The following is an 18,084-nucleotide window of genomic DNA, read 5'->3' on the forward strand; positions in this document are numbered from 1 at the left end:
AGGAGGGGTACCACCATGATTGGCTTTCTATTGGCCTCGTGCCTCTGGTACAGGAAACCCTCCTTCCTGGTTTCTTCAGGCACAAGCTGGAACAGCTCAGAGGTTCTGTTGATCATGGAATGGAACAACCCCACCTCGTCCTGTGGGGACGGCCTAGGCTGCGGGGACCCACAGCCTAGGCCATCCCCACCGGATGAGGTGGCGTTGTTCCATTCTCCGGTGATATAGTTGTCGGTCATCATGGTCTTATCCATCCTCGTACCCGTGTCTGGGTCTGCTGGGGAAGAGAGGGCCCATCGCGGATGTGGAGGCTGAAATGGGGGTGTTGAATGGGGCTCCCTTTTCTTCTTCGGCGGTTGGTGAGAGGCCTGGGGGACCGTTGGAACAGGCCTTTGCGGCATCCTCTTCTGAATCTCTGACACCAAGGTGTGGAGGGTTGATAGGATGTCCAGAGACACATCTCTCTGCAGGACTCCAGGTCCTTATTGTCCGTGCCTGAAATTTCCATGGCTTGGGCAACAGCCTAGGACTAATCCGGGGCCTTCCCCCCCCCCCCTTTTTTCACACCGAGGGACTGGATCCGGGTTCTAGACGGTGTCTCCGTCTCCGGAGTGCCGGCAGACCTTGTCAAAGTCACCATGGCGGCCTTGCACCTCGGATAGGGGGATACCTTCAGTGCTGTGGCGGCTAACTTCTCAGGGTCAGCCCCTTTAGCTTTCTTGAGAGCAGCCGCCACCAGCTCCATCGTTGACGAAGACTTTTCCTGTGCCGCCTGGGCCTTCTTGGGCAGCTCGGCCTTCTTGTCCTCTGCCTGCGGCTTCTCTCTGGCTTCTCCCGCAGTTTAGCCGGGTTGGACGACTTTCTCTTTGACAAGGAGCTCGATAGCGGGCTGGCAATGGAAGCGGAAGGTGTTGTCGATCGCGCCCTGTCTGCCCTTTGCCAGGAGTGCAACGCCCGTAGGCGGGGTCATCTGGCACCTGGACCCTTCGGTTAGCATTGGATCCAGGCCTGAGCCAAAAAGCATGTGGGAGCGAACGCTCGCGGGTGCTCTGCAGGTTGCAACAGATGCAGTGGGACCCTCACTGAGGCCGAAGCCATCAGCACAGTGGCAAAGATGTCCATCACCTTCAGACAAAATGCCTCCCTTTCCTCCTTAACGTAGGACTGGGGGGGGGGGGGGGGATTTATAACCTGCAGTTAGTTAGTAGCTCCTCTTTCAGGATGAAGAAGAGTGATGGGGAGAGAAACCACTCAAGGGAGAGGTAACTCTTCTAGTGCTGCTTCTTCTTGTCCTTTCGCTCTTTGTATAGAGACAGATTTTTGGGGCAGCACTCTGCATTGTGCGACCTCAAACAAGATCACGGCTCCACACTCTTGGCCTTGTGGACGAAGGTGAAGAGCTTTGCTGCTCTTTCCCCAGAGGGTCTTTGGGTGCATGGACTGGCACGACTCACAAACCTAGGTGTAGTGATGTTCACCCAAACAAAGATAGATCCTGTGCAAATCCAAAACCAACATCTGTCGGCCACAGTCCGCACGCGGTTGAATCTCGAGGTCTTCCACAGTCAGTATGGCATAGAACATTTTTGTTTTTAAGCGAATTTTTTCTAATCAGTGAACAGAGAGTGTGGAAAAAAGTAGCTGAGGTCATGAGGAGCTGCGCCTCATTATAATATGGCCCTGACGTTGTGTCCAGCATGGGGTACGTAGAGGCATCAGACAGAGCCGACACAGAGCCGCGCTGTGCCCCCTGGCAGTGAAAATGTTTCTGTGATCAGCTGTGTTGGGGATAGGCTTACCATCAATGAGGAATCAGTGGGGAGAAAGAATCCATTTGAATGATTGATCACTAGAGCACTTATTCAGAAAACATCACATTTTAAATGAACACGAGGGTTTGACACTCTTGAAAGGAGTTATTATGTCTGGTAATTCATAAAGGTCTTTACTTAAAATATACAATATATCTTTACCCAGAGAATTGACGGCTTGCTGAATTTCCTTAATCACATTCTCATAAAGTTCCTTCTGCCACTCATGTAAAAGCTTCCACTCGTCCTCAGTAAAATAGGCAGTAATATCTTCAAAGGTAACGGATGCCTGGAATAGAAAGAATTAAATTACAGATGCAGAAAATTAGCCTAGGTTTTTGGTTTTATACCTAGTTAAAATTAGCTTTCATATATTTTTAAGGGCTTGAAGAATGGGGATGTAGAAAGCCTGGAAAATTAAATGCATACATGAAAGTCAGTTCAAAGCAAACATATGTATTTTGGACAAATATACTCAATCAATAGAAAATTCATAAAACAAAATAAAAAAACAGGGGCGCTTATGTATTTCTTTTATCTACAAGACAGACTTAACACACGAGCAAAAGAAAATCATCCTTGTACCTGGCAATTCATTTACGCATCAGAAAACCTACAGATGCATTTCCTACAATGACATATACACCCAAAGATTAGATTAATATGGTATTACCACTGATCGGTAGTCAGAGTCTTCACTTACGCTGCAGTGTTGAAAATTATTGATCGTTTGCAGGAGGTATATATACTCAAGCACTGAAAGAATTAACTTTATACTGATCAAGGTTTCTTTCCATGGTTAAAAAATTCGAGACTTGTAGGTGTACTTTATTGGTGATGTTTATTCGTTGATATAAGTGTGAACAGTACCCTAACCAAGGATTCCTTATCCACCAAAATATATATACTTGAGAGCTACATGGGCATGTTGCTCTCTCCCCCCCCTCAAAACGTTCATCACATAAACACATCTCACCACTACTTTGGCCCAAATGTATCTCCAGTATAAAAGACAAAACTGTGTGGGACGCTGTCTGGTATTTCATCACTAGTGGTCTACTTGTCATTCAGCAGGGGCTGAAGCCCATGCAACCGCATGCCCTGTCCACAACACACATGAAGGCAGATAACGGTCGATGGCTAGAGCGCTGTTGGATAACAGTTGAGAACACTTGCCGGAGGAAGCGAGGACCCGCAACGTGCTGATTTGAAGCCTCATCACTGATGTATTCTTTTTTTTTTTTATTTCAGCCATTTAACAAAGGCCCGATAATACTTATGATATGGCTGTAGCCAGTGGATTGAACAAACTAATACAAGTGATGGTCCAAAGTTTAGTTCCAGAAGGGAACACTGCATGTGCCCCATGCTGGGATTTACTGTTAATAACAAGCATGATGTATTTTTAATCCGCCCGCTTCTTGTTAATGGTGCATCTTCGTGTGGGGCTGTTTTTCACAGGAATGAGCTCTGTTTCACCTATGCTCCCCTTTGTTCATTTTGTTTTGGACTGGCCAAACTGGTGTAGCCCATCAAGGTGTCATCACTGCACTCGGTTATCTTTCTTCTGGGCTCTCCTTCACCTCTCTTAATCTACCTGTCTGTCTTTTGTTTTTCACATTCCCTTTTCCTCTTCAGTTGTCTCATACTGCATATGGCCAGCACCATTAGTCTAAATGTATTGATTTTACCCTTGGCCACCACTGCTCAGTCAATTAACTTGTACACAATATTTGTTTGGGGAAAGCGTTCACATGAAAATGGTGCTTCACAGTGGTAAGTTTGGCCCATTAGCCTAATTTGGTGACCATTTGTTTTGTCTGAGTATTTTATCGTTCACTCAACTCCTGTGATTTGCTCGGATATAAACACTTACCCTAAATGTTTACCTAGCTGCTGCTCATCTGTCCCCTTCCTGACACATGGCCACCTGCGTTTGCATAACCAACGGGTGGGGAGAGAAAGTGTTGATCAGGATACTTAAAAACCTCAGTAATCGCTATGAAGGTCCCTTTGCATTTGACATTGGGGTGGAGGCAGTGGTGACCCGAACATGTGTCTCCTCGTCCTTCAAGAAGGGTTAGCACCTCATTGCTCGGCCTCATCACTGATGCTCTCCATGTTTTCTTATTGCAGCCATTTAACAAAGGCTTCGGTTAAATGCTGATGACATGACTTTATGCGGGATAAACTTGGCTAGACTTAAAAATAAAAATCATTACTTTTAGCACCATACCAAGAGTTACTATCAGTGACCACAGTGTTCAACAAACGTGTTCATCATGTCATGTTGTTATCAATAAACTAGACAGTAGGTACTTAACATGTGGCATGTGTGTTCGAGCAGAGCACTGCTAGCATGGGGGGAACCAGTTGAGTCCCAAAAAACCTAAAATTAAATGGAATTTAAAACTGCCCCTAGGGATATCCATCCTACAAGACAAATGATGCTATCTGCCTAATACATGGAAGAGCATCAGTAAGTACAATTCATTTACACATCCAAAGTTCAGCCACATGTCTTCAACCAATGCTTGTTTTATTCTCATGTGTGGAAATAAAATCAGTCAAAAAGAGTATTTTACTGTGGTGGGTCGATTCTGTAAACACACGGCAGGGGCTCGTGTGTGGCTTGCCGCTGCTCATCTCACTGCGTAAGTGATTACAGTTACCTGGGATTCCATTTGTTCTCCAAATTGGACTGGTAGCCCTGGGTCACATCGCAGGATAGTAATCTACAAATTCAGGCATTTTTTTAGATACATAGTATTTCCCTACAAAGGCCCTAGACTCTTATTTGTCATTACCCCCGCCACCTGCTTGCTAGTGCACTAGATGGCCTGTAATATGTTAATCCATGTTCACTCCCCTGCCCCACCTTCCTTACACCAGACACTGTAACTTATGTTGGTAACTCAACAGCGTTTCAATTGTTGGCCAGTGGCTGTAGAGTATAGGCAGATATTGAACATCCTGGGGCTCTGTAAAAATCACTTCTTGCCAGGCATAAAGGGATATTGGCATTTCAGTTTGAGTATGGAAAGAACATTGGCTGTGGGATTGATCCTCCCCGCCAATGCTTTTTTTCTTCTGAGTGTAAACACTACTGTGCAGCAGGAACATATGCCTTTTTATGCAAATACTTTATTTTTGCACAGACTTCTCCAGAAGATGCTGACTTCATTTTATGTTCACTCCACTCCTGCAAATTCGAACACGGAGGAGATGGTTTTAAGGTTTGAGGCATGTGTGTGGGTCAGAGTTGGATGGGGCAGAGCCTTGCCTGGCTAATGGGTGGACGGCAAGGGTGCTGTTGAGGAGTGGGAGGCAATGGGAGCCAGGGATGTCATCACTCCATTCGCAGGAATGTATTGATCTATTCTTGCAGTGCAGGGTGTGATCCCCAATGAACCTTCATTAGGCGAAGGACAGAATTGCAGTCCTCAGATTAAGAGACAGAGATGCTTTGTAGTCTGATCCTATCACTGTTTTTTAAACACATTTCAGGAAGGAAACCATTTTTGTAGAGGACCCAGTAACAATTGTACAGCACATCCACAACACATTATTATAATTATTAATTCTACCCAGAGAGGTAGAGCAGCACAAAAGCAAAATAAAGAGGCATTAGACATCTAGAGTGATCAGAACTTTTCTGTGTTCGGTGAAAGCCTGAGATCGCTGGTTCCCCCTTAAAGCACTCATCAACTAGGAGCAACTAAAGTGGCTTCTGGGCACTATAAGTGTGTGAGCGAAGCCGCAGCCAGGTCCCCCAAAATACGAACCATGCACCTCATGTTTTGAATACCTACTGTGAAGACATCATGAAGCAAGACACAGACAGCAGATTCAAAGTTCCAAAAGAAAATGGTTTATTAAATCAAATGTCAGGATGGTAGGCCTATCTTGCCCTATGCTAAGGTGGGATTTCCCCACCTGAACAAAACTAAGGAAAGTCTGAGTCAAAGAGTTCAACTTAAATGTCTGTCTGTTTCCAAAGCCTATCCTTGCCCTCACAACTAAAGCTAAACAATGTGTAGGGTATCAATAATGAAATAAATGGTGATCAACCTAAAGTTCTGAGCTTCTTCCAGCTCTTAGGTTGCTCTTCAGGTCCCCTTCCCCAAGTTCAAGAAAGTTCCACAAAAGTCTCAAGATTACTTTTCCGAGTTCAAGGCAATACAGTTCCGCACAATCCTCGGGGTTTCCTTCCCCAAGTTCAAAGCAACACAGTTTACAAAACAAAGCGGTTCTGAGGCACTGTCCTCAAGACAGGATTTGCAGTTCATCAACTCTCAGGGTTCCCTTCCCCAAGATTTCAAAGCAGCAACTTATATTAAGGATTCAGTATTTCAAAGTTCAACACAAATCTACGTCCACTTGACCTTCCTTCTGGTATGTTTTACCAGTTTACTCATAATGCTCCTTCTTGGTTTATTTCACATTGTTTGGCTTTCACCATTTAGGGCTCCCTGGTCTACGCGCAGTTGTCAGATCACAGGGTCCATCCATCACAGGTTGCGCAACCAGGAACCCTTACTTGTTTCTATTTGTCATCCTCTTGGCTCTGTGTGCACTTTCACAACCTCCTGGATTCTCCTGGCTAGCCTCTTGGCTTTGCCACAATGTGTTACACACTTCTTGTCAGCCTTTGACCTTGCTGTACTGTATTCATTCATGATCCAACAAAAGGAGATTAAGGGTTATCAACCACAAGCATCCCCTTAAACTAAAGGGATCAACCCTTGACAAATTGAAACGCAAAGCTTGTGATTAGGATTGCTACCTTATCTAGGTGGATTCCATTACAAGACCATATTCACTTATGGTACTGGAAAAAACGTTGCATGACAGCAAGTTTATAGAAAAATACACATTTTATTTATCAAATACATACTCGCAATGCTAAAGTGCCTGTTCTGTCTTCTATGAACAAGATGAGGAAGACACGTACACTATTTTGTCTGCATGTGTTAACCCCCTTTAACAGGTAAGTATGTTAGTTCAGATACTTGTCCGTTAAAGTGTATTGTGCTGTGCTAATAATCACACTGGGCCATACCTCATTAAACACAACTCACTCAATCACATTCCATTCATTCTTTCTTTCTTCATTCACTTTCAAAATTTAATTTCACAACCACAAACTGTGCGCGACATGTTTCTTTCCACGGTTGGTGTCTCGTATCAAATACCCGGAAATTCTTCAGGGGCTTGTGAGAGGGGTTAGTAGGACATGCAACATCTAACAGTATAGCTCAATATTTAAAAACAAAGAGATTTTTCAATCAAGAACATTTCTTTTAGAGAATTCTTGTAGGAGTTGCAGTGGTATTCTGTCTCCACAGGGTTTTAATCCCCTTTAGGTTGAATGACCCGGACGAAAATCTCCAACTATCAAGGAGCAATAAACATAAAAAAGGAGTGTCAATAACCTACTCACGCTGCTCCATTATATGACGACTGTTGATTAATAATAGAAATCTTGATTCAGAGTCTAATCACATATTTTATACAGTAAGGCAAATCTTCCTGCATCAAGTACAATTCTTCCTCTTCCTAGATCTATTGGTCAAGTCTCAAGGCTAATAAGAAGTCTCTCCTAAGCAATGTCCAAGCTTCTATTATTCTCGCCCGTGGACTTGGACGCAAGGTTCTGGTGCACTCACGGTAAGGTGCAGTGGATGTGGACTGCTTCGTATGCGCAGGGTCTCTACGTTGTGTGTCAGTGATCAAAGAGTGGAAAAGAGCCATCTCGAATCTCACCGGGAAAGAAGTCACTGTTAGCTAGAGAGATTCAGGGGAAGAGATATGGGGAGATAAAAGAAGAGCCCATTAGCGACACATTCGCAAGTTTTCCTACAGTGTTAGCACTGCTGGCCTCTTCACGGGTTTCCCAAAAGCTGTCTAAACAACGTCACTTTCTTTTTTATCATGGATTCTCGTGTTTCTCTTATCCAACCTCGGTACGTCCCGTGAATCACTAAGGGGATGAATCCAAACATCCAGTTATCAATTGGTTAACTCCTCTGGATCACATCATGGGATAGAGAAGCTGATTTGTATTGTTCTCATGTAGTCGGTAACCTACGTTGTCGGTTCTATCTCCTTTCCTGCCCGGACATGGTGGAGGATTATGCGGCTGTGCTCTATGAACCGTAACCCTTTCGGGAGCTGAGGTGAATTCCCTCTGGTCTCGCTATTGCCCGTACTGCTGCTCCCGGTTTTCTTAAAGACCAAACGGGTCTCTGTAAATAAAGAGACAACATCATCTCCGACGTACCCGCTATTATGTAAAAAGTTTACCAGTTGCCGCTACAGGGCGTATAGCAGGCAGCATGTCTATATTGCTTTACAGGTGTGTGGGTTTCTCTGAAATAAGATTTACCCCATTCCCTGCCCAGTGTTGGTCAAGCAGTACATCGTTTAAAACGAACGTGTTTACTTCTCGAAACGCTAACAACTGATTAGACCCTGATGGTTCTCACCGTTCAAGTAGGGATCTGGGTTCCGCTTCCTTCTGATGTCTGTTTTTTCTGATTCCTCTCTGCACGGGCCACTACGGGAAATCTTTGGTTCCTTTCACGCAAATCCTGGAGTTTAAATGCTTGTGTTCCAATCTCACGCATGTGCGCTATCAGCTAGTTGGTAACCCGCCAATCATAAGCCGTTTACTTTCGGCAAGTTACTACCATATTCGCGTCTGGTGTTACACGGCTCGCAGATGATCAGTAGAGATGTAGCTTCAGGATCACCTGTCTCGCTGTAGACCATTCGCACTGAGCCATTAAGCATTCACTACGTGGGTAAGGAGTGGTCGTAAAGTGTGGCAATTCCGTGATCATTGGTTTCCTGCATTCAGAATGTCTTCCGTTATTACACCCACCATTCGATTTTTTCATTGAGTCCTGTAACCATACTATTGGTGAGAAAAATTAGTTGTTCTTTTAACAGCAATTTCCTTTTGTCCTTATTGCTGTTCAAGCCTGGCCTTTGTTTGTATAGGATGGTCCAGCTTAGGTCATCCACAGAATGTTGCTGTTCGATCCAGTGCTCTACTAATGGGGCATTATGGATTTTGTTTCTAATGCAGCTCCTATGCTCACCAATTCGGATTTTAATCTTTCTGTCCGTTTTGCCCACGTAGATTTTTTTACACGGGCACCATACTGCATATACAACCATGTTAGAGTTGCAGTTTGTAAAGGTATTGTGTCGCCATGGTGTTGTTAGACCGATGTTAACCGCTGTGCTCCTAAATGTAAAAGGGCAACATGTACATTTACCGCATTGGGCATGCTCTTTTAGCTCTTGGAACCCCCATTGCTGAGGTAAGGTTTTCTGTTTGGTCGGTTTTCTGCTCACGCCATTTCTTGTTAAATGTTCTTTCACATTCCGGCTCCTTTTGAAAGCTATAATGGGTCTTGCAATAGGTAGGTGACTTTTCTCTAGGAAATGCCAGTTTTTTTCCAATGATTTTTTTGATTCCATTCGAAAGATGACTATAAGTGTTCACGAACACTATTTGTTTGGCTTTGTCTTTCACTGTTCATTGTTCCCTATATTCCAGGGTGAAGGCTGGAATAGTGCAATAAAGCATTTCTGTCTGTTGGTTTGTTAAAAAGGTTTAACATACAGTTTCTTGGTGTCTGAGTCGACCGAGATGGTAATGTCTAAGAAGTCAAGAACTCTCACACTGTGTTGATGCGTGAAACATAGGAATCTGTTCTGCAGGTCAATCCAGTCAAAGAATAGTTCCAGTGTTTGTTCATTACCAGTCCAGATGATAAAAATGTCATCTATATAGCGCTGCCATTTTCTAATGTGGCCGATGAACGGCTTAGTTGCGTCCATGATAATGTTTGTCTCGAAGCCCTTCATATACAGATTGGCTACGCTCGGGGCCAGGATGGCGCCCATAGCCGTGCCTTGAACCTGTTTAAAGAATTCCCCATTAAAGTGGAAATAGCTCTCCATTAGCGCCATCTCCGTGCACCACAGAATAAACGATACTTGGGTACTCCTCAAAATGTGGTCTCTTAGTAATTTCTCCCCCAGCACATCCAAGGATGCTTGTTGGGGAATACTCGTATATAAGGCCACTAAATCAAGGCCTACCAAGATCTCGGTTATTGGGTCAAAGTTCAAACCTTCCACTTCCGAAATAATCTGGGTGGTATCTAATACAAAAGAGACCATTTTCTTCGCCATTGGTTGAAGAAATGTATCTGCGAAACGCAGCAACATTCATTGCTGCTACATGCTGGTACATTGTATTTTAGCCCGAATTGTGATTTGGCATTCAAGCAAACCTTTTGCTGCTAAATTGCTCACACATGTTTGCCACGCCATCCCCTGCCTGCTCTATAGCGTTGTGATTATCGCGCTGCCATTTGTCTGCCTACCCTAATAGAGGCACAAGTGCCCCCCCTGAGCTGACCTTAAAAACATTGTACCCCCAACCACCAGTCAACCCACCACTACATAAATTATGTATTTGCCAGTTACCTATACAGTCCTACTGAGGACAATCCTACACCTACTCATCTCAATAGATGTCAACATGCTTCACACTCTGCCCTCCGTGGCGTTTGTGGCACCCCCAAACATTCCTAAAAACATAAAGGACATGATTACCAGACCAAGCAATCTTTCTCAAAGAAACCTCAAACTTCGCGCCAGACTCCCTAAAATTTACGAACCCACAGCTAAATCTTTACCCCTCCGCTCTAATAACCTGACCAGAAACCTAAGTGCCCCGCCCAACACCAAAACTTCTTCGCACAAATCTACTAATACTCAACACCCACTCCAGCTTAACAGCCAACTCTTTTGAGACTCTACCACTTGCCCAATACCCCATAATACTATGATACCCCCCACTAAGCCTACATTACCAGGTTTAAAAAGGAGCCTTATAAAATGCCCGGTCTCTGGTGGCACATGCCACAGAAATAGTCGACCTTATCACCACTGAAAAAATGTACTTCCTTGCCATTACGGAATCCTGGCTGCACTCAGCAGCAGGCCCAGCAACTATGCTAGCTATTCCTGAGGACTATTCCCTCTCAAGAATAGACCGCACTTCCTCTCCAGGTGGTGGCCTAGCTATAATTGCAAAAACCAGCCTAGCTCTGAGACTTGCTTCTCCACTGAAGGTAGATTCCTGCAAACTCCTGACCGCCAAATTAACCATCTCAACTACTCAAACCATATCCATCCATCTTATCTACAGACCGACCTCCAGGCCCTTTAGGATCCTTTGAAGAAGATCTTACTAACATCCTTTCGGACAATCTTAAAAATACCTCACCAAGTCTTCTAGGTGATTTCAATCTTAGCTACAAAAATCCCTCAGATCCGAATGCCACACAGATTAATGATTCCATCGAGGAATTAGGCTTCGCTCAAAAGGTAATAGGCTCCACTCACATTAAGGGCAGAACCCTTGATTGGATTGCGGAACACCACTTTGTAAAGTCTATTAATGCCATAACACCCGGTGCCTTGGTCTGACCACCACCTGATCTCTTTCTCCCTCAAAGTCATAGCCCCCTATCACACCATCAGTATAGCTCCCGCTATTCCTACCAGGATTAAAAAGAACATAACAGCTGACAAACTAATTCCTTTGACCATCCCGACCTTGAACTCTCTCCCGGATTCTGCAGACCAACTTACATTGGTCGAAGAGTACAACATGGTAATGTTATCCGCCTTGGACACCATAGCACCCTTGAAAATCAGAAAACGCAAACAGAAAAAACATATCAACTTATGGTTCTCTCCCCATCTAAAAGCCATCAGACTTGAGAAACGTAAATGTGAACAGATATGGAGATTAGACCCTTCTGAAACTAATAAAAATAAACTTAATAACCTAGCTTCTTTATACAAAAAAGGAATAATCACTGCCAAAAAAGAATCATAAAATTCATGCATCTCCCAAGCTAACTCCAATACAAAAGAACTATTCACAATCATTAGAGAATTGGAAACACCTATCCAAGCCCCTGACATCTGCATCAAGGACAAATCCTGGTGTACTAGTATTCAGAACGCCCCAGCTAATAAAATAACGACTCTACAGGCCAAAATCAACAACAAAAAAGAATCTCCCCTCCTTGCTTCCAACTCAAACAATATCTCGGCCCCTGCGCCCTTGAACACCAAACGTCACACCATGTCTGAACTACCCAAACCCCTCTTCAACTTCAAGAAAGTATCTACTCTAAAAGTAGAAAAAGTAATCTTAACCTCAAACCCTCTAACTGCCACGGTGACCCATGCCCTGCACAAATTATAAAGGATGCCACAAGGGACCTTGCACCTTTCATAACCAAACTCATAAATGCCTCATTCTCTACCGGTACCGTTCCCAACAATTTGAAACAGCCTTGGGTCCTCCCACTTTTAAAAAAACAAACACTTGACCCGTCTATTCCTACTAATTATCGTCCCATCACAACAGTGCCATTCTTGCTTAAAATTCTGGACAAGGTAGCGTACCTCCAAATTCAACAATACTTGGAAAGCAACCACCTCCTAGGAGTATGTCAGTCAGGTTTTAGATCGCAACACGTTACGGAAACCACACGGATTGACCTTAAAGCACAAATAGACACCATGAGAGACAACGGCAACACAGCACTACTCCTGCTGCTCGACCTCTCAGCGGCGTTTGACCTGGTTGATCACAAGACTCTGCCACCACTTAGACACGGCCACCCACTTCTCACAAGAAGCTGTAGGCTGGATTCAATCCTTCTTAAATAATAGAACTATGCGGGTCTTCGCACCTACAGCAGCCGCAGACCCTATTCCCATCACGTGTGGTGTACCTCAGGGTTCATGTGTTTCGCCCACTCTGTACAACATCTTCACGAAGCCCCTTTTCGATGATCTTGATGGCCTGGATATCACCTACACTAACTATGCAGATGATACACAGATCCTCATCCCGTTGACGGGAGATTATGACAAGGATTTGGCCTTTGTGAACAAAGTATATCTCATCATCCAGGCATGGATGGCCTCTCATGGACTATGCCTGAATGATGACAAAAAGGAACTCCTGATCTTGGGCACCACAGTGAACCTCAAAAAATTAGGCCACCTCTACTCCAACTTCACTATAGACAACAACATCATCCCAGGAGCCATTCAAGAAACAAGTAAACTCCATGGCCTCGGCCACCGTCTACACTTTTAAACTAATTCAGAGCAGCTAAGCCATTCCTCACTCCCACCAACTGCATTACCTTAGCAAGGGCTTTGGTCTTATCCAAACTGGATTATTGCAATGCCCTTTACATAGGCTGCAATAAATGCATTACCAACAAGATGCAGATCCTACAAAACAATGCCTTGAGAGCAGCCCTCAACATTCCCAAGAAAGCCCACATATCTGACTTTAGAAGAGCCAATAACTGGCTCTCCACTAAAGATAAAATTCCCCTCAAATCAGCTTCCTTAACCCATAAATGTTTACATATGGCCGCCCCCGAATACCTTACATCCAAATTCCGGAGACAATCCACCAATCGCCCCTCCAGAACAGCCAATACCAATTTACTTCAAGTGGCCAGATTCAAACGTATGAAGACTGGTGGCAGTAGCTTCCCGGTCAAAGCTGCCCAAAACTGGAACTCACTCCCACCTTCTCTAAGAGAAGACATGCCCTACCCACGCTTCAGATACAACCTTATCCAATGGATTAAGGAGCATGACACTTGACCCTCTACCTCACTGGCTTACTGACTTACTACTGCCCTCTTCTGCACATAATTGTATATATTGTATATAACAGTTGCTTGATGTTCTCTGCTACTACTTGCTCATTTGTATGACATAGACCAGTATTGTTTATTGTTTATTATCTTTCTGTATTGTAACGCACAGCAATGAAACCTAAGATGAACAATCCTCTTTTCCTTCCTCTGCGCCGTAATACCCTTGGGTCTGGTGCGCATTACAAATAAAATAAACAAACAAACAATAACATTCACTTTGTGGTGGTTTTTCTCATGCCCCACTTTCTATTGCATTTCTTACACTCTTGTGCTCTTTTAAGTAAGTTGCTTGCCAATGGGCGCTTTCTCTTTTGCTTTTCATAAGTTATTAGCTTTGCTCATAAAGTTGTATTCAATTCCGCATACAATGAACCGACTCTAACTCTGTTTCAAGGTTTTCACTCAGATTGATATTCATTATATGTAATTCAGCTTTGTTTCAAAGTTTCATTCAGTTCAGTATTCAATAAATGTAATTACGCTTTGCTCCAAAGTTTCATTCTGTTCGGTATTCAATAAGTGCCTACAGCACTTAATTGCCTATGCGTAGCATGCTAATAACGCCACGGTGCTTACTGACTTTCCCTGACACTCATCGGTCTGCAGTGTTCCTCTCTGGGGCTCTGCTTCTCCTCTTCCGATTCTCAGGTCGGCGAGCCCCGCTCGCATTCTGGAGGCGGTCCTCCACACGCTGCTGGCTCTGCTACTCCAGCGTGGCGCGGACAGCGTAGTTTCTTCTTCCTTCTTCGGTTGCAGCTTTGGCTGCTCTCTCTCTTCTAACACAGAGACTAACATACCTGTAATGGCTTAACAGCCCCGCTTCTACCTGCTTCCACAGGTCTCTGGTACACCAGCCGCCATCCTAGCTTCCACTCAGGTCCCACCACAGCTGCCTCGGGTCCGCTACTGGTCTCTGCCACACAGGCCTCCCTGTTGCTCCCTTTGCTGCTCCTTGGCTCTCCCTTTATACACTTGTAGCCCCTTGGCAGGTTGCAGGTGTGGATCTTCAATTGGGCTTGCCTGGCCATAATTAAAGGGACATGCCTGACCCTTAAAGCACTCTACAAGCATCTACTTCGTCCCAGTGCTAGAGTGGTGAAATGCGGTTTTAATGTTCATCACTCCTAGTTGCTTCTTCTTTGTCACAGTACCGTCAGAGGTAAAAGGTGGGGAAAAAAGGTAAGAGACGTTACAATAGCCTATAAAGGCTGGGGGAGGATTATGTTGGTCTTCAATGGCAAAAGGGGGATACATGTGTCGCCTGGGAGCCCCCCACTTCCAATCCCCAATGACCCTCAACCCAGGTGATACTCCCTCGCTTCTCCGGCCCCAGGGTCAGGATCCAAAAGTGATGGTCTCTCCATGGCCACCTGAGACGAGGATCCAGGGGGAGTCGGAGTGAGGATACCCTTCGGTTTCTCAAACTACCTAGAGTATTGTCTGGAATGATATCCTGGTTTCACATCTGGTTAAATACCTAAAGTGGATTTTGCTGGATTATCGTCCACCAACAAATTGCTACTGAAGAAGCAAACCGTTTATTTTCTCCATTTATACAACATAAGAATTATTCAAATTAATAATATGAGAAAGTTGGAGAATCTCTGAATTAATTTTTTCCAGAGTTTTGATGTGGCTAGTCACTGCTAATCTACTACACATATACTGTAGAAGTCTAGGGTTTTCTCTTACAAATGCATTATGGGACGTTAAGCCCTAAATAAACTGAATGGCAGAATTTAAAATGTCAGTTTGAGATACAACTTATATCCACAGTATGAACACACAGCATACATTTGCACAACATACACACTCTTTTACCCGCACATTCAAGCAGCACTCGGACAACTTGCCTTTATGCATACTTACAAACATTTGTTCACAAGCAGACACATTCACAAATGCACACTCAGACATCCCCATTTGCATACATAAAGATTGCACAATATAGACAGGGTGGAAAATTTGGCTAGCGATAATTGACTCTTGGCGAGTAAGAACTTGTGAGTTTTGTGCATGCATAGAATCGAGGTGGCAAGTTACTTTTTAAGGATGGCTAATATCTTCCTACTTGAATTTGTGCCCCCTGACATTCACATTGACAATACACATACCTCCTGATCGCAACTTCAGCACGCTGACTCCATGACTGGAAGGCCCACCTCACGCAGAGTGACTTACTGAAGAGGAAAATACTCTCCTGTAAGCGCCGCCCTTGCTAGTAGCACAATATTGAGAGGTGGCGGGGCTAGACTACCTACGCCTCGCAAGACTTTTTATTGCGCTTGATGTCTTTTTGCCCAAAGGTCTCCGACGCAGGCAGCACAGTCCCCCTGCAAATAATGGACTGTGCTGCTGGCGGCGCCCACGCCGTCCATACAAACGAGCTGCCACTGCTCCAAACCTGCAGATCCCAAGGCCAAGTTTTAATGTTCTCTAATCACTGTATTTAAATTCCCCAGAACATCTATGGGCTAAAACGAGCTCACCTATTGAACGTGTAGCCCGCTACATTAATACCTACACTGCACTAAAGTTTCAAAGTGGTGGACGACATCCTGAGTGTTAACACTCTTGTGCTAAACATCCAGACATTGTAAGTATCATTTGCCATACCAAAGGGAGCCATGGTATTATGCACTTTACTAACCCAAGTGCATAGCTATAACACCAGATTTGATAAACGGTGTGCCCAGGACAATACACTAACATACAACATGCACTGCATTTAATACATGTAAATTGAGGCTGGTGCGCCAATTGACATGGTACCAAAAGGTGCCCACCTGGGGGGAATCTGTGCCCTGATTATCTCTAATTGGCATTCAAGTAGCCAACTGTGTGTGTTTATTTCTGTCACAAACCATAAAACAAAGGATCTGGTACAAATCTTAGGTGGACAACTCATTGCTGCCATTTACCAGCATTTATTGCTGCTTTTTTATAGGGGCAAGCCCCTTCTACCCCACCTGCTATGCCCCTCTCACCCTTTCTCCAACCCCCACAATTAAAAAAAAAAATACCATAACCTTGCACCGCCCCTATAAATGCAGTAAAGAAATGCAGCAAGACAGCCGCAATGAGCTGGCCCCTACTAGCTGGGCAGGTACCCAGCTAGTAAATTCGATTCAAATATGTATGTATGAAAAGCAAACCCTATAAATCGTAAACAGCATATCAATAGAGTCCATCATAAGTCACTTCATCGAAGCAAGAGATTAAGATTTTGGGAGTCATGAAGGGACCATGGATCAAGAAAAGGCACAACACAAAACTCTCTTAACAGGTTTTTTAATTGTATATTTTCTCAGAGAAATAAATCAAATTAAACTATAGGAGGTAAGAACTGTGATGAATCCGACGGGGTCATTACTCCTTTCCCAGCAGCAACCTCTCCTCATGTGGCCGGGGGACAGCAGCTGCTACCTGATCCTGACCCTGGGTGTGGCTATATCATGGAGGATCACATGGGGGATAGAGGGGGGCCAAACCCCAAGGGTGTGGCATGACATCCTCAGACGAGACATGGTATCCCCCTTTTTCTTTTGAGGATACCCCATCAATTCCCCATGCCTTAATAGCATATTGTCACACCTCCCCTCAACCCACCTAGGAAGGTAAAGTTTCCATACTCTGTACACAAGTCATCAAAACTTGACTTGCCTTTCAAAACTACTGAAAACCCTTTTCCAGATTTTTCTTACAAGTCATCAAGAGCGGCCTTCCTTTTTCCTCAATACGAAAATATTGGAACGAAGAAGATGAGCCGAGTAATGAAGATCAATGGAGGCCAAGAGCACAAGCTGCGCTCGAGTTGTTGCAGGAAAAGACAAGCTGCCGGGAGATTTAAACCGGCAGACCAGCTGACAGAGAGACCCTGGCAGGAGAACTCTAGTTCTCTTGGTGTCTGAAGGAACCGAGAGAAGCTGACTGCAGAGGACGGCACTCTGCGAGGATGCCCGAAGCAGACGAGAAGATTCAGAGTGTTCTCAGGTACCAAAAGGCAGCCTACACACCACCTGAACCTGGAGAGACACCAAACTGAACAGCGGGAGCCGCGAGAGGCAGGTAAGCCACGAAGCAGAGGCGGTGAGAGGGACCAGAATGCTGAAGAGCCTCAGGCTTCCCGCGGGAGAACCTATACATGCCATCAAGAGCAGGTGAGTCCACCCAAGTGAAGCAGGGACACCGGGTGTATTTGCAACCCTCCCGAAAGCAAATAACATTGAATGAAGTGCATGAGAAAGAGCAAACAAGTAAATATTACTTAAAGAGACACAACAAAGGAAATATAAGACTGTCAAGTTTGTAAGTATATGCTGTACACCTATGTGAAATGCCCTGGCAGGATAGTATGCCAGGCAGAGTCATGGCAAAACAGAATAAACATAAGAGGCTATCAAGTTTGTAAGCATGTGCAGTGCACATATGAGAAAAGCCCTGGCAGAAGAGTATACCAGGCAGATTCAAGTTATACGAAT

The 18,084-nt window shown here is 44.5% G+C and overlaps 1 protein-coding gene across 1 annotated transcript in view; it reads right to left on the reverse strand.

Moving 5' to 3' along the window:
- The window catches only part of LOC138510498 (zinc finger protein 436-like), a 254,388-nt gene that overhangs the window by 174,615 nt on the left and 61,689 nt on the right, over positions 1-18,084 (reverse strand). The window contains exon 2 of the mRNA XM_069626193.1: positions 1,974-2,100. Coding sequence (XP_069482294.1) covers positions 1,974-2,100 — 127 coding nt within the window. The remainder of the gene's footprint in view (positions 1-1,973; positions 2,101-18,084) is intronic.

This window comes from Ambystoma mexicanum, chromosome 6p, assembly GCF_040938575.1.
Source record: "Ambystoma mexicanum isolate Mex_15411 chromosome 6p, UKY_AmexF1_1, whole genome shotgun sequence".
Classification (NCBI taxonomy): domain Eukaryota; kingdom Metazoa; phylum Chordata; class Amphibia; order Caudata; family Ambystomatidae; genus Ambystoma; species Ambystoma mexicanum.